This window comes from Agelaius phoeniceus, chromosome 2 (genome assembly GCF_051311805.1).
Source record: "Agelaius phoeniceus isolate bAgePho1 chromosome 2, bAgePho1.hap1, whole genome shotgun sequence".
NCBI lineage: Eukaryota > Metazoa > Chordata > Aves > Passeriformes > Icteridae > Agelaius > Agelaius phoeniceus.
In genome coordinates this window covers 40,651,424-40,677,243 of record NC_135266.1, presented here as the reverse complement: position 1 = coordinate 40,677,243, position 25,820 = coordinate 40,651,424, and the positions used below count along the sequence as shown (strand labels likewise).

Genomic DNA, 25,820 nt, shown 5'->3' with positions numbered 1-25,820 from the left:
TTTATTGCTTCTGCTTGTTCCAAAGGTCATTTGTTGTTATCATTTTACCTGAGTGGGCACGTCTAATATTAACTAAAGACATAACAGGAGTTAAATGGGCAGTTAACAGGCAGACAAAGCATTATATTACAGTGCACATCCAAGTTCCTGCCACTTGGAACACAGACAACATTTTAATCTGATCACTGCCAGAGCTTTGCTCCCATTATCTATAAGGAAGTACAAAAGAATTTAAGGCACGTGTGACCTGCTCTCTTCAAGTAACAGCGATGCTAGAGAGATCATGCAGACAGCTTGGCTTCAATTGCTGTTCCTTGACAAGTCTTGTTTCCTTCACGATATAAAATTGAAATACAGTATAAAAATACATCTTTTCAAAGGGTCCAATAGTTCCAAGTCAAATTTCAATATTATAATGCTGTAATATTTAAGATTGAGGTACATTAAGAGTGCAACTTCTGCTGGAGTTTCTTCAGGATCCCAAATTCAGTACAAGAGAGAGATACATATTTTCCTGTTGCTTCCCTAGAGAGGCTGCACTTTAGGTTAAAACAGTTTTGCTTAATGTCTTCCATAAGGCATGTAATCCAGAGGTGTCATTACTGATACCCTGGTTCCTCTGACTGCAGGAGAGTGAGTGGGATTTCCATGATTTACAAACACTCCTTGAATACAGCTTTTACAGTCGAGAATCAGTTTCAACTTCCTTTTCATTGCTGTCTTGATCCTTCTTGTCTTCTTCCTTTTCTTCCTTGCTGAACTGGGCTTCAATCTCATTTGGATCAATATAGGTATAAAAAGAAGCCATGATAGCAAAAATGATGCAAACTACCAACAGCAGGGCAGCAAACAGCACATACTCTGCCCACTGCAAAGAAAAAAAAAATCCATAATTTAGCCACCAATATTCATTTGAGTATTACACCATTTTAGTATTTTCAGGAAGGAAACTCAGAATGTGAAACTGAGTAAACATAACAAGTATCATATGGTTTTCAGGACTAAGTATTAATTAAAACATATAATGCATGTTAAAGCAACTCAGAATTGAGGCTCTTTCGGCATTTCTATCTTCACTGAAAAAACAAAAATTCTGTAAATGCTCAAAAACTCTGCAACATCCATTTTCTGGAGGAACTGGGAATTGAGTAAAAGACTGAGAAGGAAACTCAGCTCCTTCCTCTTGGTCCGATCTCTAAACCAGGCTGGCACTGAGTCTGCTTACAGCTGACCTAGTGACCACAAATGTGGGCAGAGATCAGAACAGCCTCTACCTGAAAAACCTCAACATCTCTGTTTCATGCTCTTTCTGATTTAATTTAGCTTAAACTGCAGACTGCCAGAGCGGTTTCAGAGACAAGCTCTTCCCTCTCTCAGGTAGCCATTTTAATTCATTACAGAGCACTACAAATAAATAGAAAATCTTGTACAACTGCTATTCACCAGGACAGACATAGTTTTTATGCCCCAAATAATGAGATTTGAAACCAATGAAGCCAGAAGAAGGGATGTGGCAAGGCTGTGGTATGCAGGTGAAGGCTCATTAGCAATTAACAGAAATTTGGCAGGTCTTATTCCATTCATGCAGAATTTCAGCTCAAACGTTCACAGACTTTCTATACCATGAGAAGAAATTTACTGCAGAGATGCTGGAAACTGCTGCTTGCAAGGAAAGGAGCCTGGCAACAAGAGTTAAGGATGGCAAGTAATAGGTAAGTAGAAACCTTTGCAGAAAAACTATTTGTTTTATCTGCCATCATTTCCCACTGGATTAGAACTGCTTTTTCCCAGTGTAATATTATAGCACACCTACTGCTTGCATGCTTACCTGCTCTTGGATTGCAGATACCCCAGCCACGATAAGGACAATTATGTTACCAACAGCCACAGTCAGCAGCCATCCAGCCTGCAGCACTGACTTCATGTTAGACGGGGCCTGTAGGGACAGACATTTAACTTTCACTGGTATCATTTATTTTCTGATGCATTTACTGCAGACTTGACCTTACAATAAACACTGTTTCTCTGTGAGGAAACAGGATTTCATGGTTTGCTAGGTTTTGGTGGTGGTTGGGGTTTTTTTTAAATTTATTTTTTGACATTAGAAATTGCTAGAGAGCTAAACAGGTCCAGAGAAGGCTTTGAAGAACAAGAGACTACTAGCACACTAACTGTAACACCTTTTACTTACACACACCAAGTAACTAACAGGTGCACAGGTGTAATTTTACATCTCAGGAACACATGGCACACATGACATGAAGAAATTGAGTGCATCACCTAGCAAATCACACCTTACAACATTTCCATCACTGCAGTTTCTAGATTCAGAATGAAGAGAAGAAATACACACAGCTACTAAAGTGGACTCGAGACAAAGGAATTCAAAGTGTTGAATTATAACACTAATAAAATCTAACAAAAAGGCTGTATGGAGTAAACGGGTGGGGAGATGAAGTGCCACTACTTCCTCATTTTATTTTTGAGAGCTCTCCAGGTTGGTTTTATTGCAGCAGTACAGTTGCACTTATTTTCAATAGATATTTACATGGGAGGAGGAAATCTGAGGACTGGTAGCCAAGACTTCAAATGATATAACTCAGCATAGCTTCATGGAAAACACCAAATCCTTGGTTAAACAGGGCCAACTTGCATCAGTCTAGACAGTCCTTTCTAGGAGCTGTCAGGGACATAGGGGTCAGAGCAGCAGCACAGAACCAACACTTAAAACCAATACATCATGGAAGATCCTAACTTGCACCAAGATTCTTAGCTCAGGAAGAAGAATACCTACCTGTGAGTATGAAAATTCCAGCCCAGTGACAGAGAACAGTACTTCTGCACATGTAAGAAGAAAATACTGAGGGATCTGCCAAGCCATGTGGACTGTATTTGGTGCAATATCTTCAAAGTGTGTAATGATAAGTTTTCTTTCAACACACTAGAATTAAAAATAGCATGTTAGGAACAGTAATAATGAGTGTGCACAGTTAAGGCATTCTAAGCAGTTCTATAATCATATAGAAAGTTCAGAGTAAATAACAAATAATGCACATGAAGCATTGCATAGGTAGTTATAAAAAATAGCTTTTTTACAGCAGACTTCATGCAAATCTGTAGTGTCTAACAGGGCTAAAGGTTTAAGGCCATTAGTGGTGATCAGGAATTCTTGCATTATGTTATTATTGTAACCATGATTATTTTTATAGTTAATAATAGCTTTGTGTCCTGTTTAGGATACCAGAATTCCACCATCTGTACTTAAAGATAAGAGGAAATTAAAGGATTAAAGACAAGAAGAATAATTCTACAAATGTTTTTTTAATTAAAGGAAAGTATCAACATGGAAAGGAATTCTATATCGTCCATGCAACAAGTGGCAACTCACATCATCAAGTGAAATGGTATAGGCACTACCATATCCAAATTCCTTTGAATCTACTGTACAAGTGTACTGAGGCAATGAAGCCTTAATGGTATATGACCTGAAAAAGAAAAACCCAAACTCCACAAGTTCAGACCATAGGTGCAGTCAATTGTGTGCATCACATATTTTAAAAAGCTCTGTGCCCTTTTCCCAAAAACAGGTATGTCTAGGAGATTAAATAAGAATAAAGGAAATGCTTACCAGCCTGCATTTGGAACGACGCTGTAATTACTGACAGAAAGAGGTTCCAGTACTCCAAAATTCATGTCACCCATAGTAACATTGACAGGAAAACTGAAATTGTTTATGAACCTTTAAAATGGAAGAGTGATCAAAAGAGTGATTAAATACTACACAAAACATACAGGAGTCAGAGAATACAGGTTTTACTTTCAATTATATATTCGCAGCACATATATCGAGTCTTCCCATTTAATGCCTTTTTTTTTTAAATCAATTAACATTTTGGAAAGAACTGTAAATCTCCTAGAAATGTAGCTAATACAAAAAAAGCCAGTTAGACCCCCATCAGCCTCAGGAAAACATCAAAAGTGAGTCACTACTTTCAACCAGTAGGAAATGCATCTGCAAGTGGGACATGCAGAAGAAAAACAGAGAGGGGAGAGGTAATCTTGGATACCTCTTATCCAGGATTAAAAATGAGGTATAGATATGTAATCCATGCCATTTGTTCAATAAAAAAATCTAGGCAATGGAACGAAGTATACACTTCCAGTTTTAGCTAAATTATACCCAAGCAGGTGTGCAAGATAACTTAAGTGAATCATGACCCAGACATTATCCCATCCCCTAAAACATCAAGGGAAGTGTCCAGCAAGATGTGAGTTCCTAAAGTATAGAAAACTTTACTTCAACAAGAAGAGGCTACCCAAAGACAGATTGAAGAGAGAGTCATACTACTGTCAAAATTTAGACAACAAAAAAGCTCTACCTGACTAGACTTTTTCCATCTTCTGGTTTTGATGTGATGTTGTCCTCTATCTAGTGGAAGAGACCATTATAAAAATATGTTGTTGGCATAAGAGAACAGCTTAAACATGCACTATTGCACAGCAGTGGGACTTAACAGAGGCTTCAGAGCAAGACTCCAGACCTTCCTCTTTAGGTTCCTACTAGCACACACATTTACTAGAAAACACTGTATAATCACACACCTAAGTCTTGGTGAAAGTGTAGTTGTCAAGGTACATAAGAAATTGCTATTTTTTTTTCTAAAGGACATCCTGGTGTACTCCCTGCAGCTTACCAGTCTTACTGGTCCAGCAGAGACAAGGAGAGACAGAAAACAAGACAATGGAAAAAAATTATCCAGAGCTTGCCCTCTCAGCCTCACACACTCCACATAGATGCTTATCAGAACATTGATTCATGTCTTAAAAAATAAGCAGACTTACCCAAGTAAAATTGATGTCCGTTGGAACCCATTTAAATGCCAAAGTGTAGCGTTGTCTCTCTAGCAGCTCCAAACGCTGAGTTTTATTTTCATTTGCAGAAATTATGTCTAATGATTGCAGCTTAGAAGTCTCAAATGTCATGTAGCCAGTCTACAAAGACAAATTCCCATGGATTTCTGTGCAACTGCATATTTGTCTATTGAGGGAATGTTACAGGCTCTGGGAGGGTCAGAAGTTTATACATGTTACTTCTGAAGTGCCAGAAATCATGAACATCCTGTCACTTTCATTTTGATTTGTTCTCTACATCAAGCATTAATTCCATTTGATCATGATTTTTTATTAGGTTAATTTGTTACACAAGCTTCAAAGTTACATGAGCTTCCCACAAGCTTTATGGAATAGCTGCTCTATTTTCCTGTTTCTTGCTCCAGATAAATCAGGCTTACCATAACCACCCAGTAAAATTCTGTTCAGCCACAGAGGTAGCACTAGCATAATATGTGAGGCAGTATTTTTTTAAAAAGCAGTAATGCCATTTTTTAAATATTCAAAACACATTTATTCAACATAAAATACTTAAACCATTAATAGACATGTTAGCGCTACACTAAAATAGGCTCTTTGTTTTATAGGATTATCAAAAGCACTTTATAATCCACATCTGGATGATGAAGTGTCTGTAATAGGGAATGGAGCATTCTATACCTTTCATTTTCAGGTGTGTACCATGGTACATCAGTTCCCTGTCAGTATACAGTTTGGGTGCCCTTATTTTCTCCTCACAACTCTGTTCCTGTGTGAAGTGAATCTGGAGGAGGTTGGAGTAAGAGCTCTCCTCTTCAAGGGAAACAGAGCTGCAGGCTATCAGAGAACACACTTTCTAAGTTCCCTTATCAAAAGCCTGCATCAGAGCCACCACATTTTGCTGTCAATAGAACTACCAATGCTGTGCTGTATTAGAACCTGAAAAAGTTCTTTGGCAGCAAAACATGAAGCCTAATGTGTGATGTGGCCACAGAAGAAGCTCCCTGTTCAGGTAAGTCATTGCTCACAGTAATAGCAGCAACTCACTAGAGTTGAATGGACATTGACTGCAGGGAGGGGCTACTTTTAGAAAATGGAGCCTTTTTAACAAGAGTGAAATTTTCATCAAGTTCCAAGTTACTTAAGTTTAATGTCAGAACAAAGTAGTAATACTTCAAATAGTTACTATTTCTTCAATCGCTGTGTTTTCATTAACAATTCATTCCACAATTAAAAAAAAGAAAACATTAAAATTATTCCAGTAAAAATGTCCTAGAAAATAATCAATTTTGAAAAATTCGTTAAGAATTACTCTGACTTACTCCATTCATTTTTTTCAGCTTAATTAATTTTAATTTTTTTTTTAATATTCCACATCTGCCCTTACTTACTTCCTTATTAGGTGCTACATCCACACTCTGAAGTTGAGGCTGGAACTGAACTGTTGCAGGAACAGCACCCAGATTTATTAATTTAATTTGAGTTTGCCCAGCTGCAGGGAAAACTGGATTGCTGTTCTATAGGACAGAAAAAAAGGTAAAATGAGTGCCCTAAGTCACTTGGAAAAATTGCTATAATTACTGTAATCTTTATTATTTCATGTTGAAGATGAGCATTTGCCTGCTGGTCTGTGACTGCCTGACAGAGGAGACTGGAATCAGGTTTTGTTACTCGTCTCACAAGGTGCCTTAGGAAAGAATTCTCTCATCCTCAACAGACACCTCTAGACAGCTGCTCAGATCTTGGGATGCAATGGATCACCACCCAGAGGTGTTGCCAACATCCCAGCTACAGGGGAAGGATTCATTGGGCTCAGGCATGGCACCTCCCTTTGGGGCAAGGAAGATTAGGGGAGACAAATCCTTCCTTGAGCAAGTGTGCATCCATCACCTTTGCACCTGCTGTGATGCTGCTTCCCAGACTGTCACACTTCACCTCCAGTCGAAATCTCAGAAGAGGTCAAACATACAAAGCTGCCCTCTGGTGGGCCAAGCAAGTGTCTGGTTTCCAGCTTTTAGTCTCAGTTTAGAGATTGAGGTTGCCTTTAATGCATGATTTGTATTAACTGCAATGTGATGCCTTGCAGAATGGTGTTTGTTGCTTGTTAATTTTACTATGCTAACAACAGTACTGCAATCTATTTCCCCTCCCTCTACTTCTATGCTTATATGATTGGATCCAAATTTAGGAGTCTTGGCACATTTTCCCCTTAAACACACCTTTTTTTTTCCTGAATTACCAGCTAAATATTAATAGTAAATACTTGCATGTGGCTGAACTTACATCTATTTGCACTTGCACGAGGGCAGCAGCAACAAAAGCCATGGAGCCGAGGAACATCCCCACAGTCATCTTCTTCAGGGGACTGGCATAAAAAAAGACACAAGAGATTTAAGAGAAGTGGCAATTCAAAGCTTCAGCTGCTTGTTTCTTCTTTCCACTCTGGGAAATTCAAATGGCCACATAAACTAGCACATAATCACCATTTGGAGGGCTGATGTTATTACAGAAAGTCTTCTGCTAAGCTCTCAATTTATAGCTACACTATCAAGAAATACATCTTTCCTGCAGCACCCTAATAACCTGTTACTCTGCATCTGCTGGGCTCAAACATGGACTGACCATGTTTCTTAGGTTCCTGAAAAAAAAATCTGGTTTTGCAGGAAGAAAAAACCCAATCCAATACAGTTGTTAGCTGTAAAACAAGAAAGAGACAAGAAGATATGCCTTTAAAAACAGGGTGATAGCTTGTCTCCATATTGCTATGTTTAAATAAGATTGAACAAAAATTGTCTGGGAAATTTGTTGAATTAGGAGACATCTACTGGCATGCAGTTAAGCTGTAAGGATAGATTTATAGTATATATGTCATTTGTAGCATCATTTATCCAGTGCAGAACACCCACAAATGAATGACAGTTCCCAGCATAGCACACACCCTAGATTTTTAACAGCTATATGGAAAACAGCAGTGCACTTTAGCTCTCTGAAAATTATCTGAAGAACTGTATTCTCTTCTGCCTCTCCAAGCACCCTTGCAACGGCCAGAAACTTCATTGACAACATTGAAAAATAATGTCTAATACCCCCAGGCTCCACCTAGAAGGATTCAGTAAGCCAGACTCCCAGCTGAGATTGAAGAGGAAATGTCTTGTGTCTCAGTTGATTTTAGCCCAAAGCATGAAAAATACCAAGGATGTATGTTTATTTCTACCACCTATTCTTCAGGAGAGAGAGGGGGTAGACATAAGGCATATGGAAAACAATCAAAAGAATCTCTCCTGCAATCAAAAGATTTTGTCCTTAACTGAAAAACATTGTCACTCTTCTCTTAGATTCTGCTCTTATAATCTCTGATGCTTCTATATACCATTTGCACTATTCTGGATTTTTTTTATATTTTGTTAGAATATTAAACCATTTGAAATACACTTCTCTTTCATCCTTAGCTAAATGCTTGCTCTTTTCTTACACTAGGGCTGGAAGAGACAGTTACAGAAACCAATAAAAGGAGCCTCTGTTGAAATCAGATAATAACATCAACTTACGTAAAATTCAGCTTGCATTTCTTGATTAAAGGATAAACCAAAGAATCTACAACTGGGACCATTATAACAATCAGGATTGGATTCACAATCTGAGGAAGATGAACATGAGAGAAAAATTATGTATTTTTCAAAGTGCATTTTCTTAGTAAGGGTAATATATGTACAATCTTTCAGAAGTACTTGAAATTGGCAGATAGAAAATTAACATACCTGCATTTGGTCTGGTTGAATCTGAAAACCCTGGTGAAGAAAGAAATAAATAATTTTTAATATTGTGACAACAAATAAAATGGGTCTGAAAAGTGTTAAAGAAAAAAATGAATAAAAAGTAACCTACAAAATCCCCATTCATTGCTGTGGCTTGCAGTGTCCATCTTGACCCCTTAATAAGAGAAGAAAAAAATTAGGTGTCACAGTAAATCAATGTTCTAAAGATCCTTTTGAATTGTTTTCCTAAGTGAAGTGTTGGAAAAGACATGCAATACAAGAAAAAGTAAAGCTAGCTTGCTATGGGAGCATTCTTAGTCTGCAATGTAAACCTTTGAACAAAGTGAGACCCATGGCCCATTCCACTTCCTTTACTTGTTTTGTGAAATACAGCAGAAAATAACTTAGATGCAGAAATCAGCTGCAGAGAGGGCAGGGCCATCCTGTGCCGGGCACTGCTGGGTGCTGGGCACAGGAGCCACCCTGGAGCCAGCCTGAGCCCCAGCAGCCCACATATCCCACTCAGCCATCCTTCCTTCCTTCCCAGAGCCAGAGGACAAGCCAGGGCCTGACCTGCCTGGAGCCCTCTGCCCCAGAAACTGCCTGTGGCTGGGACAGGCAGGGCAGGCTTCAGGCCTGAGCCCAGCATGGGACAAGAACGCTACTGCTGCATCTGTGACAAGATCCTTCAGCCACCCACGGAGATATTACCCAGGGAATGAGTACTGTGCTCTGAATTTCATAGCAGGAATTCAGAGCTCCAATTGCAACAGGACACACTGGCAGCTACAGCTCACGGGCACTGGACTGAAGCACTAGGATAATATGGGGAGTCTGGAGCAAGCTTCCTCCAGTCTGACTTGGATAAGGTTTTCAGCCCCTGGCTCTCTCAAGCATCTTCCGAAATTCCTACTTCAGTGCTTAACTATAACTGATGCTTTTGTGAGTCTTGAGCACCCAGTTCACCAAGTGAATGGGAATTACAGGCTCACACTTCTGCTTGAAGGTCTAAGGTATTTATAACAAGCTGTGAGTGATTAAGCAAACTGGCATCCAGATCATTTAAACCCTGGTTCTCCAGCTCATTTACACAAGGACCCTAAATTTCATCTGACAATTGAAGAAACATTAGTGCTAAGAGAGCTTTAAATTACTGTTTCATCCCCTGAGTCCCAGGCTGATAGAAGATTTGGAGAGGCCTCAGTCACTGAATCTGTCCTGGGTGTACTCAGATAAACCAAGATTGCCCCTGGCTGCAGATCCTCTTGTACTGACATGACTCAGTGACTACCCTTTTGCAATAAAACCAGAATAAAAAATTTGGTTTTCCACGCTCCCATAGAGACTGACTTGGTACCGCTCTAGTTACCAAGCCAAACAATTTCTACTTACCTGCTGGTCAAAAACTGCCCAGAACATGGGGAGAGGGATGTAAAGGAAAAGCACCCTCAACACCATCTTTATCTGAGCAATCAGTCGTTTCTGCAGAAAATAAAAATTACACAAGAGGAATTAATTTAAAAATGAAAGGGGAGAAAGAAAAAAAAAGAGACAGTTCCAGACTGCTACTCACATGACAGCAACAGGTAAAGACCCATCATGTAATGTTTACCCACACATTCAACTTTGCATGTTGTGGCTATATCTGATGACTTCTGTTAAAACAGTACAAAGTCTGCTTGTGTGGGAAGGGCTGCTGGTTAAAGGTGTCTGATATCAGAAAGACTTGGGCCTCTTTACATGTACACTGATGGCAGCATGAGATTCAGCACTTAGTGAAATGGGCATTTGAGCAATAGGCAACTGAGGAATTTCACAGAAGAACAAAGCATACAGGCAAAAGGAAAATAAAGGTGACAGGCTAAGGTTTGTGCTGGCGTTGGCAACAGGGCAGAGAGGATAGTAGGCAAGGGACAAGTTGGGAACTATGGGATACAAGGCTTTGAGAGTCATGATAAGAAATTGTACTGAGTGTGGAAGGGATGCAGTTTAAGTGTTCACCTACTTAAACTGAAATTCCAAAGCATAATTCCGATGTTTCATACCAAGAAAAGTATTATGGCCCTGTGCATTAACAATGACAGGCAGCATCACTTCCCTTTTCCTCTCTGCAGCCATGAGATATGGGAAATAGAGAAGGAAAGATAATGCTTGCTATTTCCCTAACCTAAAAACTTAAATGTTTCTATTTGTTTGGCAAGGGAAAGTCTTTTTTTTTGTCACCCTTCAATTTCCCTGGACAGCCTATGATTGCACAGAGCATTGAGTCACACAGCTCTACTTTCTCCCACAGGAGCTGAGGAGATAACCTGCAGTGCCGGGAGAGCACTGAGGTTTGGCCACATCAGCTACTGAATGATGGAGAGGCCCAAAACTATTTGCCCAGTGCATGAGGCAGTGGATCAGAGCAGCCAGAGAGAAGCTGAGGGTCAGCAGATGCCACAGCACAGGAGGCTCCCCCAGTACTTACATCGTACTTGTCACTTGCCCAGTCCAGCCAGTGCTCTCTCTTGGGGAACTCCTTGCTGCGATGACGAAACCTGTTTTTAATGGCAAACTGAGGAGAGATAGAATTATGTTTCATGGCACTACAAATACATGAAACTACAAACTGGTTTGTCATTAGAGATGATGCTCTCGGCTCCTTGTGTTTAGAGGGTGCTAAAGGTGACTCGACTTCTGTTACGCACTCCAGTCATCTAGGGGATTGTTGTTTTTAAGGCCTCACACTGCATAACCAGCAGAGAATGCACTTGGGGTTAGGTGGACCAAACAGCTCAGAGCAGTCCCGCTCCATGTGCGTTGTTGTGAGGAGCTGGAAGATCTGCCTTCTTCAGGCTTACTTTTATACACAGCAGTAAACAGAGTAGTGTCATATGCACAGGTTTTCAGAGCTGCATAGCTGTAGGAGAGAAGCTCCTATAACAAGCTCTATTTGTAGGTATGTCTCACCCCTTGACATTGAATATACACAAATATGGTCCCAAAGAACTCCTAAGATTTTCTGCATGGAATAGCATTTACAGCCAAGCTGGGCCTTAGGAGCCACACGCTAAGAAATGGCCAAAGTCACCTACAGAGATTTGGTTTTGACAGTGCTTACAAGACAGGCAATAGGCTGAGCTGCATAAAGATGGCAGATCTGTAGGCGTGTGTTGATTTGGCATGGCCTGACTTTTAGTAGTGGGGGAGTGCCATAGCTTCCACCATGTGTGACAGAGCCACTCTCTGATAGCTCTGAAGATGGACATGCTGCTGGCCCAATTTGGGAGGTTGGTAATGCATCTGTGATGACATATTTAAGAAGAAAGAACAGGGCACGTGCAGTTTTTTGCTCAGAAGTGGGGAAGCGCCATGTTGGCACTGCCCACAGCAATACACCTTCAGCAATACCTTTAGATTTGAACCTGTTTTGCCTTTGGAGTGGTATTTTTTTTCCCCCAGTCCTTGTCTCAACTCATGAGCCCTTCTTTGATCTTTTTCCCTCTCCTTTGCCCAACTGTAGGAAAAAAAGCCAAGCAAATTACTCGCATGCCAGGCATGTGTGCCTGGCATTTGGCCAATGTCAAATCACAACAATGGAAAACAAAGAAACTCGGAGATGAATAAATATCATCTCAAAGTTGAGGCTCTGCAAAGTTGGGACCTGCAGTGCTATTTGTGTAGATCCCACTCCTTTCCTTGCAGGATCACTCTGATGTGCAACCCCAAGAATTTCCTTAACACAGTGGGGATCAAGAAAAGCATTGTAAATAATCTTCTTCTACTTCTAATAAGTAATAAGTTTTTGCTGATAAGATGCACTAGTAGCTCTGCTCTTGACTCAGCTCAAGGCATGTTTGTCTCTTTCTGCATAAAGGGGCACAAATGTGGAAGGAATGATTCCCACAAGTTGGGAGAAGTTCTTACATAACATTGACACCTTATTTTGTTTCCTATGTGTATAAATTCGCATATAAATCAAGATATGCATAAAAAGCCACCCTAAATGTGGAGGTGTCAGTACAAAGCCTTCTGTAATAAAGCAAAACCCTTCAGAAACTTTCCTCATATTAAGACGGATTTCTGATTTAGGCACAATTACAGAACAGCTTTAGGAATGGCTGCCAGGGGTTTGGGGAATGTAAGCAGTACTTACTCCAACACATTTGGAAACTTCAAGCATTACATTTCCTTGTGGTTTAACTTTCTTGTACATTCTGCTTCCAATTACAAACACAACTGCAATATGCAAACAGAAAAGCAACTCAGGATTAAATTAAAATAGTGGCAAATAATTTGGTACGGAAACTGCAAGTCAAGGAGGTAATCAGGGTGGGAATAAGGCTCCCAAGAAGCAATGCAATTGCCTATTCACATGCTATCATACAGTAAGACCAATCAAATTAAAACCAGCAGATTGTTTCTATTCAAGACAAAAAACTAAATCTGGAAACTCTTACAGTAAGTGCTCAGTGGGAGGTTTGCTCAACTGAGGGATGGTCAAAACGAGGGTATTTAGGACCTTGACCCTGGCCTTGCTGTAGGGGCTCCTTTTCAGGAGCTCACGATGCTGCAGCTCACATCATGCAGGGACACACAAGGCTCTGCCTGAACTGCTGGACTGGCCAAGGTGTCCCCTGCTCCCAGGCACGTTGCTCAGCCTCATCATCCCACACACAGGGCAGGACACAGGCAAAGCCCAACAGCCACCATCCAGCCTGGGCTGGGCTCACGGGCAAGGCGAGGTCACTGGGAGCCAGGTGGACTCCCAGTCAGGACCAGGAAGGACAAGGACCATAAGGGATACTGTAGTACCTAATGGCACCCCCAGTTTCTTGGGCAGCAGTAAGGCTCAGGGAATGCCCTATAGCACAGCTGGTAAAAATGCAGGTCTTTGAGAAATACTGACATGTCAAATACGGGATTTCTCCAGCTCAAGGACAGTCACACAGTTTATAATCTTGGACTAGAGATAATATCCAAAACACATATTTTCTGAGAGTTCTCACCCCACATTCTAAAGATCAATTTGTACACAACAGTAATCCAAGAAACACTGACAGTAATTCACATAATGGACAGAATTCAAGGAGATGTTCATGCCTCAGCCCACCCCCATCCAACTCTCCGGGCAAATCAGACTCTTCTATGAAAGTGAGTGCTTCAGATTAATCCCACCCATCTTCCCACCCAAGAAAAAAATTAAGTCAAAAATCACAGAAATGATCAGGTATTAGAGGTCAATACCTGGGAATTTCTATCACACTCCCATTATTCTGAGATTGTTATCATCTAATTACCAAGGCAACAAGATGGCAAGAGATTCACCTACCCAAGGCAACAGCCATGAGGATAGCAGGAACTCCAAAAGCGAGGGGGTAACATTCCTGTTTGCTATGAATGCCACACTGTGAAGCTGAAGTAAAAATAACATCAAAAAAAAGTCCCAGTCAGCACTGCTGATGTTTTCCATATTGTTTCTGGTCTTTGCATTCACTGAAAACTCTCGGGGGAACAACAAATCAGTCCACAGACACCCTCAGAGTGGAGGATCAGTATCCAACTTATCTCTCATTATTGGAAAGGGGATTTATGTACCACAGAACAGCTCAGGTTGTTAGGGTCCTCTGGGCATCATCCAGGCCAAGTGCCCTGCTCAACTAGGGCTACCTGGAAGCAATTGTCTAGGACTCTGTCCAGATGGCTTTTGAGTATTTCCACAGATGGAGACTCCGCAACCCCTCTGGGCAGCTTGTGCCAATTGTTGATCAGCCTCAGAGTGCAAAAGCATTCCCTGATCTTCAGAGGGAACCTCCTCTATTTCAGCTTCTGCCCGTTCCCTCTTGACCTGACAGTGGGTACCACTGAGGAAAGCCTGGCTCTGTCCTCTTCATTTCCCATCAGGGACTTTTATACTTGGATAAAATGCCCCCTTTGCCTTCTCTTCTCCAGGCCAAACAGCCTAATGCCTCTCAGGATCTCCTCACAGGAAATTTACATCTAGTTTTACACTGAGACATAAAGAATTACACTGCAAGGGTCAAAAGCATCTCCTTAGTGAGAAAGGAACTAGATTACAAAAGTTTTGGGCCAAGTTCATAAACAAAGATTCTAGTGATGTAAGTGTAGCTTGTTGAAACAAAATCACAATCACCAGCCCCCTCCCCTCCTTGGCATTTGTCACAGATTTGACTCTCACTGACTTCAGCACTATAAAATAAAAGACTAAACAAAATCATTACATTCTTCACCATACTTCTTCTAAGAGGAGAATTAGATAATATGGTTGGGAAAAAATGGAAGCTTGCAGATAACTCATGTCTTGATTTAGTTGTATAAGTCTTCTGGTCAAACCTTTCCAGGCAGAAACTGGTTATCGATTCCCTTATCTCATTTTGTCATTTTTTCCCAGGGAATTTTTCACCCTGAATCAGCAAGGAAGTAAGCTACATGCTGTGCCTCATGCATCTCTATTTCCTTTTTTGGGAAAGAATAGAATTTGCTTTAAGCAAACACCTAAAACTCTTCTACAGAGTCTTTTCCAGTCACGAAATCCAAAGGCCAGATGTTCAGCCCGGTGCTTTTGGGGTATTCCAGAATTCACAGGCTGTTTCCTTGCTTTTGACAAAAGCAGCCTTGTGAAACTCCTGGCAAGTGCCTCCATACAGCACCATCTGTGCAAGCTTGCCACAGAAATCCATATGCATATAGGTTAGCAAAATGCTGGGTTTTGTTTAGGATCATGCTATTCTTCACAAGCAAAAGAGAACATAACTTTCTTATTTAACAATACGAAAAATTATTTACTTTGTCACATGGATTCATATATTTCTACATGCAGAGATGCTTCTGTACTTAGCATGGGAACATTTCCAGAGCAGAAGGCTCTCTCTTCCCCTTCCTTTCCCAGGAAGCAATACAATTCTTTCAAGTGTGATACTTTCAAGGTATTGGAAGATGTGACACATTTGTACCTTAGTGGAATTAAAACGTGCAGTAGGCATACAAGCTGCTAGTTCCAGCATGTCTTTTCAGATCTAGTACTTCTGACCCTAAAGGCAATGAAGGTTTTCAACTGGCTTGTTTTTGAGAGTACCTCATCTCTGAGAAGCTGGATGACACTCTGAAGACTATTTGCTAGATAACTCCAGTGTGTCAGAGAACAGAACCCGAACTTTAACCGGACTGGACTGCAATCCAACACACCTTTTCTGGTGTTTAACATTTGTCAACAAACATGTGACCTTACCTCTGATAGTTGGAGTGATTAAAGTAGATAAAAGACTTCCAGCATTAATGGACAAATAAAAGAGAGAGAAGAAGGTACTTCTTTGCTTTTCCTACAGTAAAAACAGAAAGATGTTTAGAAAAGCTTAGCCACAACCACATTGATGTGCCTAGATCAAACCTGTTTTCGAAGTTCAAGACAAATAATTAACAAGCTCCTTTTTCAGCTCCTGAGGAAAACCCATGCATCTATCTAAACATGTATCATATTAGAGTACTATAATAGTCAAACATTAGAGAATCTGTATAACTGAAAACCTGAAAGACATTGTTACCTGATCTTCTTCAAACTGATCTCCACCAAATGCTGACACACATGGTTTGATCCCACCAGTACCTAAGGCAATAAGGATCAAGCCAACCATGGACAGAGCACTAGAACAAAGGAGAAAAGGAAAAAAATCATTTTGGGTTAGTTCTTACAGCATATATAATAGACTGGTTGAAAGACAGTTGAAATTCAACTAACAAACTTAAGTTGTCTCATCTTTCACCTGCTTGCAATAAAAAATGTGTACAAGGCAACTCACATGTTGACTGCGATAGCATCGGGAGAGCCATCCTGGTTGTGATCTGTCAGGTCATTTATGGAGCCCACAGACAGCACCGTCTGCCCAATGGCATAGACAATGGACAGGTAGAGAATGGTCCTGTTGTCAAGACAGGAGATACATTTTCTTAGATATGTTAACTCACCAACACAAAGATAATTCCACAGCTAATGCAGACTTCTGCTTACTTTAAAGATTCCTGGTAATGAAAAAAACTAACAGATACAATAAGTTATGGACTGAACTTGTCAGAAGCTACTATAAAAATCAGGTCACATGCCACAGCCACCGTATTTCTATTCTTTTTATTATTATTATTCTACGTAGCCTTTAATTAATTAAGGTAGCCTTTAATTAATTATGATAACATGATAACAAATGGATTCTATAGGTCACAGTATCTAGGTCACAGTATCTTCAGTGGTTGCCTTTTTAATGACCAACTCAAGAATGCTATTTTCATATGTTTTTATATGCTGAAGATCAAATAGACTACTCTGCAAAACTAAAATCTGCAATTTACACTGATATCATTAAGCATTCACTGTGTTATTTAAGATTTTAGTTGCAGGAGTAAAAAAAAAAAGAAAAATCAAAAATCTGCTTCACACATGGCAATACCCCTGAAATACTGTTGTGAACAAACACTCTATAACCCCACCTTCTTCGCTGTAAGTGTACCATTTTTACACTCCGATCTGAGTAAGAGCTGCACTGAAGAGTGCAGACTGCAGGCTTTCAGCCTGACTACCTTGGCTAGGAGGTGCCTAGGACAATAGTACTGCATATTCACCAGGTCTCCCACCCTGGCTTTAGGGTCCAGTCCTCTTTTCTATTAGTAAAAGCATGTTCCATTTTCACTTTGTTGGAGCTTTAGTACACGGCTGAAGTTTAACCCATGTTCACCTGTGTCCTTGGGTGGGCCTCCATTCAATAGGCACAGACACAGGTCTCCAGGATGGAGGAAAAGCAGGAGAAACACAATGCAATGATGTGAAATTATTTACAAACCCAGCTTTCAGGAGTGGTCCCAAATCAAGTGCAAGGTAGGAGAATGAAGGACAATGCTCAAAGACCTAGAACAATCCAGCTATTTGACATAGGCAAGAGATCCTCACAGCAAGCTTGGAGCAGCGCCCTGACATTGACCAAGTTCCCTTCACTTTAAAACAGGGTTTCTCGGACTTAAAATTGACCTGACCTGTAGTGTAGTAAATTCTATAAAGCGGGGCAACATGGAGTCTGCTCTTTAGTGGTATTTAATAGACACAGTTTAATGGGGTGCTTTTTTTTTTATAGCACTGCCATAGAGTTACTTTATTTACCTAGCAACCTGGGAAAAAGTCTCCAATTAAAGTTGAAACTGAGCTGATCAGGAGTGAAACTTCTGGGTTTTATTTGTGAGGCTTACAAACCCACTGCAAAGACTTACATAATTGGCACTGCATTGATGGCAGACAATTAAAAAATAAATGTGGTTTCTGTATACTATTTTCCCTAAGAAATTCACATCCAACCATCTGTGAGCTGGTCCCATCACATTTCTTGACAGACATTGCACCAAGTACATGGACCGTGGACAATTGGAGCCTCTACTTTAAGGGTCCTTAACAGTGCCTAGGTTATCTCCTCTTCCTCTTAACATCATAGATTTTTTTAAAAAATTCTTGTTTAAGCCTTCCTCATGACACCTTGCTGCATTTTTGGGTGTTAATACCTAATGGCATATCCTAAAGCATGTTTTCCCTTGATTAAGCCATCCTAACAAGCTCCTGTTAAAGGTCTGGCCCTTTCAGGTGCAGCACAGGCATATCCAAGTACCAAAGGAGAAGAGATGCAAGGTCTGCAAAGTTTCATCTTGATAAAACATGAAAAAGCCAAAATAAATTTTAAAAATAATCCACAGCATCTAAACAAGCAAGTGCACAATATATTTAGGCTGCAATCTCTAAGACATCCAGCTAGTTACAGTGAGTTTGCACTGCTCAGAGCAGCTGCACAGAGCACACAGGGCTGTGGTCGCAGCCCTGGGCTCCCAGGGGCTGTCCCTACAGTGGAAGAAGACAGTGCAGCTGACTGCACAGCACATCTCCAATATCTGGGAGACCTTTGGCAAGTCCGCTCACATGCATGGCTCATAACCCTCCATAAAATCTTTACTGTGCTTTCTCTCAGGCAAAGTAAACACTTTTAGAATCAAAACATCAGGAAAGCAGAGGGAGATAAAGCTGTTGGAAATGACCTGGTCACATCACAAAGCACTGCAGTGGTACTATCCTGACCAGTATCTATTTTCACAGCTCAGTGAATACTCTCTTTAGTTTTGCTTAAGTTTTTGCCCAGGTGAGAGGAAAAACATGCAGCATGCTGGGAAAGCATTTACCAGCCTTAACCAACTAGCAGATCGGGAACATTTGTTAATTCACAGTGCAGTTTCAAGTCTGAGCTGAATCAGTGAAAACCTCATTCTCTGGTGAAATAAAACACACTATCCTGGAGTAGGCAACACCAGCTCTGAAGCTGTTGTTCACAGCTGCAGTTTTAGGTGATGATTTAAGTAATACTGGTTTCAGATGAGCTTTCAAGATCTTTGGCTGCTTTCTGAGGAAGCACTCACTTAAACTTTCCCAGCCAAGAGTCTGCAATGATGGCTCCAAGGATCGGCGTCAAATAACACAGAGCAACAAATGTGTGGTAGATGGCAGTGGCAAAGTTGTCATCCCAGTGTAGGAAACGTGTGAAATACAAAGTGAGCACAGCTGTAGGAAGAACAACAAAACAACAGGTTACAAACCCAAGTCAGGCCTGGGCAATGCTCAGTGCAAGGAGACAAGGGACATACCTTTCATGCCATAGTAGGAGAACCTCTCGCAGAACTCATTGATGACAATGAAGAAGATGCTCAAAGGGAAGCCAAAGCAGAGCACCTAGAGACAAGAGACAATGTGAGCTCAGAGCTGTGTAACCCACAGCTCAAGCAAGCTCAGCATGGACTCAGTGGGAGTGGTAGGTACTCAGGGTCTGTACACTAAACAGGCTTCTATGGGATGACAGTAGTTTACCTGGACCAAGAGTCAGTTTACCTGAACCAAGAGCCAGTTGTCACTTTCCTCTCTTGGTCCCCAGAGGTCTGCACACCTCTCATTTTGCAAGAGACCTATAGCAATGCTAGAAATGATCTGCAAGTGTTGCACTATGCACCTTTGAGGTCTCCAGCACCTAACCCTTACAGCAATCTTGACTGCTATCTAAAACTATGCAAAAAGCCAATGTTTCTGGAAAAACAAAAAATCAAACCCCAAGGCCAACCCAAAATGCACCAAATCCTTGCAGGATACCAGTTAGAAGCTCAGGGCTATTTTTAAGCACCTGTGATTAAAACAAATACACATTTAAACTTTTCATTCAGGCAAATCCCTGAGGAAAACTACCCATCCTTAAAAATACTCTGCCTGATGAAGAATCCTTCATTTCTTCAGACCTGATAACAAAACAGACTTTATTCCTAACCTGAATTGACATGGCTTTGGCTGCCAGGTTCACTGAGCCTTCACCTGCTGCAACAGGCTTGTCCATGGTCATCATCATGCAGTTCTTGCCATTGAACCAATGCTTTAAAAGCATACATCAGTACATGTACCAATGCTTTAAAAGCATACATCAGTACAAATCTGACATGGGCACTAGAACTGCAACTTTAATTTCTGATCACTTACTTGTCTTCACAGAGGGGATGAATATATAATTTCTAAAAAAATGAGTGGGGATGCAATTTAAACATAATCCTACCTTTTAATCTTTTTATGGGTTTAACCCTGCAAGTAGCAAAGAATCACATTTTAAAGACATTTCCACAGGCAAAGGAGTTCTTCTCCACGCCCAAGTTTATTTAAAAATGTCATTGTTTGGTTTGCAAAAGTTTAGGAATTCAACTAACCTTTATCTCATGTGAAACAGGAAGAAGTTAACTTTGCAGATCAAAAGGAAAAAACCTGAGACAGGGAAATCATGCCTGACACAAGTAAATTGGAGAGACACTGTCTCCAGCAAAGTCTCAACAAACAACACAACACTTGGGAGACTTGGGTGCTACAACAGGCTTTTTTTGGGAATCCTACAAAAGAAATGAAAACAAGAGAGTGGCAGGAGCATTGTTGCCTGAACTGACTCAGTCGTGAGGATGCCTGAGCAGCATTGACCTTCGTTGTTTGCAGAACCAAGTACATACTGCATATCCTCCCCATGGTTTGATAAGCAGGCTTTCACCTCAAGAACCCAATCTCAGCTGAAGCAAGTGCCAGGTGGGACTCCTCCAGCTTTAGAGCCCACAGATTTTGAGCCCTAAATATAAACTTGTCACTCTTGATTTATCACATCCTTCATGGGCTGAAAGAGGTGTCTCCAAAGGAAGACAATTCACACGTATCCATCGATTAGATAAAATTCACTTGAGCTTGCCCATTTCCTTCAGCTGAAGGCAGCAGGAAGTTTGGACAACTACTCCCAACTTGGATACAAGTTCTGAAGGGCTGGAGCTCACCCAGAAGAATGCCTTGTGCCCCATCCACACAGCATTCCCCTAAGCCATGCAAATGGTCACAGGATGGAGAATCACACACTGAAGTTTTGCTTCAGCACATGTTAAGTTGGTTACTGAAACCCAGGCTGTGTGACTTGTAATTGGGAATAGCCCAGGTGGAGAGGAGGCAGTGTCTGCTCCTGAAGCAGAACAAAGACCTCCCCATGTCTTTTCTTGCCTACAGAGGAAAAGACAAAGCAGTCCTGGCCCAGGAACTGGTGGGACCCATCTCCACCTGAATTTTACAAAAGCTCACTAAAATCTTTTGACCACCCTGGTCAAAAACCTCTCCAGTGTTTTGCCATCACCCTACACAAGACCTTATTCTTTAGGAGGGTGTTACATGCTGGTCTGGGGACGTCACAAGCAGCAAGGCTAGATTTTTGTTTCAAGCCACCACTGCTTCTGTGCCTGGTGGAGCTGTCCTGCACTCCCATGCTGGCACAGCAGCCACTGCTGGGTTTTTTAGTGGCTGCTCCAAACTGGAGGGGGTCTGCATGTCACAGCTGGAGCTGAGCATGGACAGGGCCATGCAAGAGAAAGCTTCTGGGTCTTTCCCAGGTGACAGGCCTTCTGTTTTTCCAAGTTGATACAGGCAGGCGACTATACAATTAATCTTTGCTAATATATAATGCATGCTTGTCCTTGTTTTGCACCATACTGTCCTCCATTACAGTATTCATGTGCCCATACACACATCTACCAAAACCTTTTCTGTTGTTACCCTCATTGGTCAGGAAGCATCAGATCCACCACCAAAAGGTAACCTGAAGGTTTTATATGTTTTATAATCCCCTCTGTAACCTCACCCTGCCCTGGGGATGCCACCATCCTGCTGCAGAGCTCTGACTTTGTCTGCTGAGGGAAAGTCTGTGGAGTAAAATCTTGTAAGGTAAGAAATACAAAGGCAGAGTTAGGGTTCCTGAGACACATGTCATTAACAGTTCAAAGATTCAAGAGCAGCTGCAGTTCAAAGATTCAACTCAGCTGCAAGAAGGATGGGCTCCAGGGACCAATCTCCTCCTTACCAACATCTGCTCAGTCAGCAAAGGCACTACAAACATTTTATCAGAGTGGTTAGCAAATTAATGCTTAGCTACAATTTAATAAGTTACTGGGCTGCTTTTGGACATTTGCCAGTAAGTCTTTATTGTATACATTTAATGTATGTTTATAGGGTGATTTTTATTTTGGGCACTGCTAAAATTACCATAACAATGTAACCCAAAGAGAATCAGTAGAGCAACTCTTTATGTGGGAAAATAATACTTACCGACTTGCCAGTAGTTTTTCCACCTGTGGAAGGAAAAAACCAAAATAAAAGTTAATTGCAACTAATAATTAATAATGCCTTGAAAGGAATGGAAGATTCAAAATAGGTTCAACTCTAAATACATATTGAAATATAAACACAGTACTGGTCAGGGTGAGTAAATTTTCAGTTTATTAAAGGGAGACTTTTCATACTTATTAGGCAAAACTTCACTTGACAGCCTTTGGTTCTTCAGAGGGTGCATGAATTCCTACACTCCCAGGAGAGGCCCAAAGGGACTGAGGAGGCAAAGCATCCCATGGCTGCTCACCACACATCATTCAAGGGGGTGGTAAACCAGCCACCCACAGATGATGAGTTCTGTAATGACTCACTCTTGGGGATGTTAGCTTAAAGGCAAGTCAAGATTAAAGAATAGGCTCGAGATGCCCTGCCAGGCATGGAGGTCAAGTCCTGGAAAGGGATTTATAGAGGACTGAATATAAAGCCCCAAGTGAGTGATCCACTTTAGCAGGCACTCCCATAACCTGAACCCTTAACCTGGGAAGACCTGAAAGAGCAGAGGGGTCCCATTGAGAGCAGCAAGGGCAGACAGCTGCTTGCAGCCCTGAAGTCACTTCCAGCTGCTCTTGGCAGGCCTTCTACCCCTGGCAGCACTCCAAGTAGAGCCCTGCAGGGCTTCCCCAACTCAGGAGACAGGCTGAAGGCTGAGCTTTCACTGTGTCAGATAAAGGCTCTGGGCCCACATAGGATTTCCACAAAGATTTTACATAAAACACATGAGCAAGCTCATTAAGATAAGAAAAAGTACAAGAAGTGAACTTTGAAATCCCTGCTTGTAAATCAAGTCTGGCCATAATACATCTATAAGGTCATAATACATCTTATAATACATAAGAAAAGTATGTTTGCGAAAATCATTATTTAGTCCATAGTCCACAACAGAAAACAGCTGACAGCAACACTGAAGTTTTTGACACAATATTAAATCAAGTAAGTCTTCAGAAATCACTGAAAGAGATTATTCCAATTCTTTCCTTTGCTGTGGACAAGCACCTTCACAACAAAGACAGCAGTACTATGCAGATGATTCAAGAATATATTTTCTTAGGGAGCAAGCAACATTCTGAAAGTGCTAACAGACCCAGTTCAGGGCACATGTGGCTACACGAGTTATTGAAGTTATTGGCAATGTCCCTTCCACAACCCACCATAGAAGATACACTGAAGGATACCAAGGTGTCAGCAATAGCCCATCTTCATATCAGCTCCTTGGTCATTTCCACTTATTGGCCTTTCCAACACATGTGCACCCCACTGCCAGCTTTTTTACAACATGCACTGACAAAAACAGCATGGGCAGCTCACTACTGTCACTTAGCTAAGCCGTGGGAAAAAAATATTTAGAATCTGGTTCTTGCTTTGGTTTGGGGTTTTTTCTGCTTTCCTGATGGCAAAAGTATCACCTCTGCAAGAAACCTTACCCGGAGGACATCACGGAGGCAAATTTTTTTCAGACAACATCGTCTGACTTCAATGTTTAAGAGACACTATTATTTCTAAACATTTTGACTTCAACCCTCTATCCTTGTTTTGCAGAGAGGGCTGGGGAAACTCCAGATAGCATTAAAGCCAACCTTTCAGCACAGGCACCTAAACTGAGGACTCCACTGTCAGGCAGCTTCAGGGTCTGACCTACAAAGCACAGAGCACCCACCACCTTGCATGATAAATCTGAAGCTTGCTAGTGGCATGTTGGGGCAACCTTCAGCCCCTCTTATTTTTTCCCCACAAAGAATGACCCACAGAACTGCTCATTTTCATGATACCAAAATACCAAAGAGCTCCACATTTTTCATGACAAAGCTCAAATCAGTTGGGCACTTTGTATTCCCTTAAGACATTTAATATTTTTTAATTTTTTTTACGTAAAGTCAACAACCACTCCGTTCTTGGCTTCAGCACCACATCTAAATGATTATCAGTGTGCCATTCTCTGCATCCCAACCTTGCAGGTCAGGTGGGGCAGCCTTACAGCTCCAGCTCCCTCCCACCAGGGTGGTTCCTTCCCTGCAGTCACAGAGATGCAGTGGATGCTGCAGCTCTTGCAGCTCACAGTCCGTGACACGAGATGGGAGCACACTGCCTTGCTCCATGCAGCCAGCACAGCAACTCTGCCCGGATGAAATGCTTCCTGTCCGTGGCCACAATAAATCTGTACACATCCATACTGTCGCCTAGGATGCTTCTGCCTCCAGAGCAAGCCTACAGTCCTGACACCTGACCTGGGGCACAGACAAGCCTATTGCCTCTGCTCCCTGGAGCAGCCCTACAGCACCTGCACAAGCATGCTGCTACCAACAGGACATCCCCCTCCAGGAGTCCCTGCTTCACACCTTGCTACTCCAGAAAAACAGCCACACAGAAACTATCCAAGCAAATCCATAAAGCAACAAGCCTGATATTCAACAGGCAGACACAGCTGCATCCCATTTCTTTCTCGTCAGAGAACTATTTCCAGGTTTCTGGTTGTCTGCCCAAGCCAGCAAGACCGCCAGCAGCACCATTGACATGTCCTGCCTGCTCCTTACTATGGTTGCCTGTCCCCAGAACACAGATTTGCTTGCTGAAGATGCAATGGCACTTTCTTGGTTCATTTTCTGGGGGGGTGGAGGGTGGACATTTCAGGTTCCTTCCCCGTGTGAGATAAGGTTTCTCCAGCCCAGGAGCTGCTTGCTGTGAGAGACACCCATGTACTCAGACACTGCAGGACCCACAGTCCAACAAAAGGCAACGGAGACATCCGTCACAAAAAAGTCAGTTTTGTACCTCTATCACTCAATGTTCCAGTTTGGACAGGAAAAAAATCTTCAGGATTAATTAGATAGATGGGTTTTGCGCTTATCTGAATCTTCCAGCTATTTATCTATGTATTTAAAATCCACTAAATGAACCCTAGGCAAACACTGCCAATGAAAAAGCAATATATAACATCTGCAGGGAACACCACATTTAACTTGTGCTCAGATCTCAAGCTCCACATGCCTTACAAGTGTAGTGTAGGATAAACCTTACCGGCTCAGCTCTCGGAGCTTACAGAGACCGAGGCACCAGCTCTCGGCTCTCACTCGGCTTTCAAGGCAGGGTCGCATAAACCAGGATACAGCGTTTGCAGAGGGAGAGCTGCCCCGGAGGGAGAGTAGAGACCCGAGGGTAGCCGGGGACTTCCTCAGAGCGACACCGAGCAGCAGAGCCTGCCCTGGGCGGGCGAGACCCCTTGGCCACGCTGTCAGCTCGATCACGGCACGATCACCCGGCTCGGAGGGAAGCGGCGGGAGGGATGCTCATCCCGGGCCGACATCCCTCCCGCGGGCCGGGCGCCGCCACCCGCTCCGGGCTGCCCCATCCCGCACCGCCACACCTACCCATGTCGCCGGCGCGGTCCCGCCGCAGCGCTCGGGGCTGAAAGGCGGCAGGAAGGCAGAGAAAGAGGGAAGGAAGCTGCCGGGGGCGGCCGGGCTTTA

General features: G+C 42.0%; 1 protein-coding gene across 1 annotated transcript; it reads right to left on the bottom strand.

The window, feature by feature from the left end:
- LOC129134690 (solute carrier family 15 member 1-like) lies at nt 1–24,452 on the bottom strand. Its single transcript, XM_077174665.1, has 23 exons — nt 24,305–24,452; nt 22,297–22,319; nt 19,287–19,371; nt 19,062–19,203; nt 16,424–16,543; nt 16,169–16,268; nt 15,856–15,946; nt 13,939–14,022; nt 12,763–12,845; nt 11,095–11,181; nt 10,017–10,106; nt 8,755–8,799; nt 8,628–8,657; nt 8,418–8,506; nt 7,153–7,234; nt 6,261–6,386; nt 4,843–4,992; nt 4,380–4,429; nt 3,629–3,739; nt 3,389–3,485; nt 2,795–2,941; nt 1,829–1,936; nt 1–868 (listed from the first exon to the last, which is right to left on the bottom strand). Exons 1-23 carry the CDS (start codon nt 24,450–24,452, stop codon nt 680–682), a joined length of 2,277 nt encoding a protein of 758 aa, XP_077030780.1. The 3' UTR covers nt 1–679.
- Between the last annotated feature and the right edge of the window lie 1,368 nt (nt 24,453–25,820).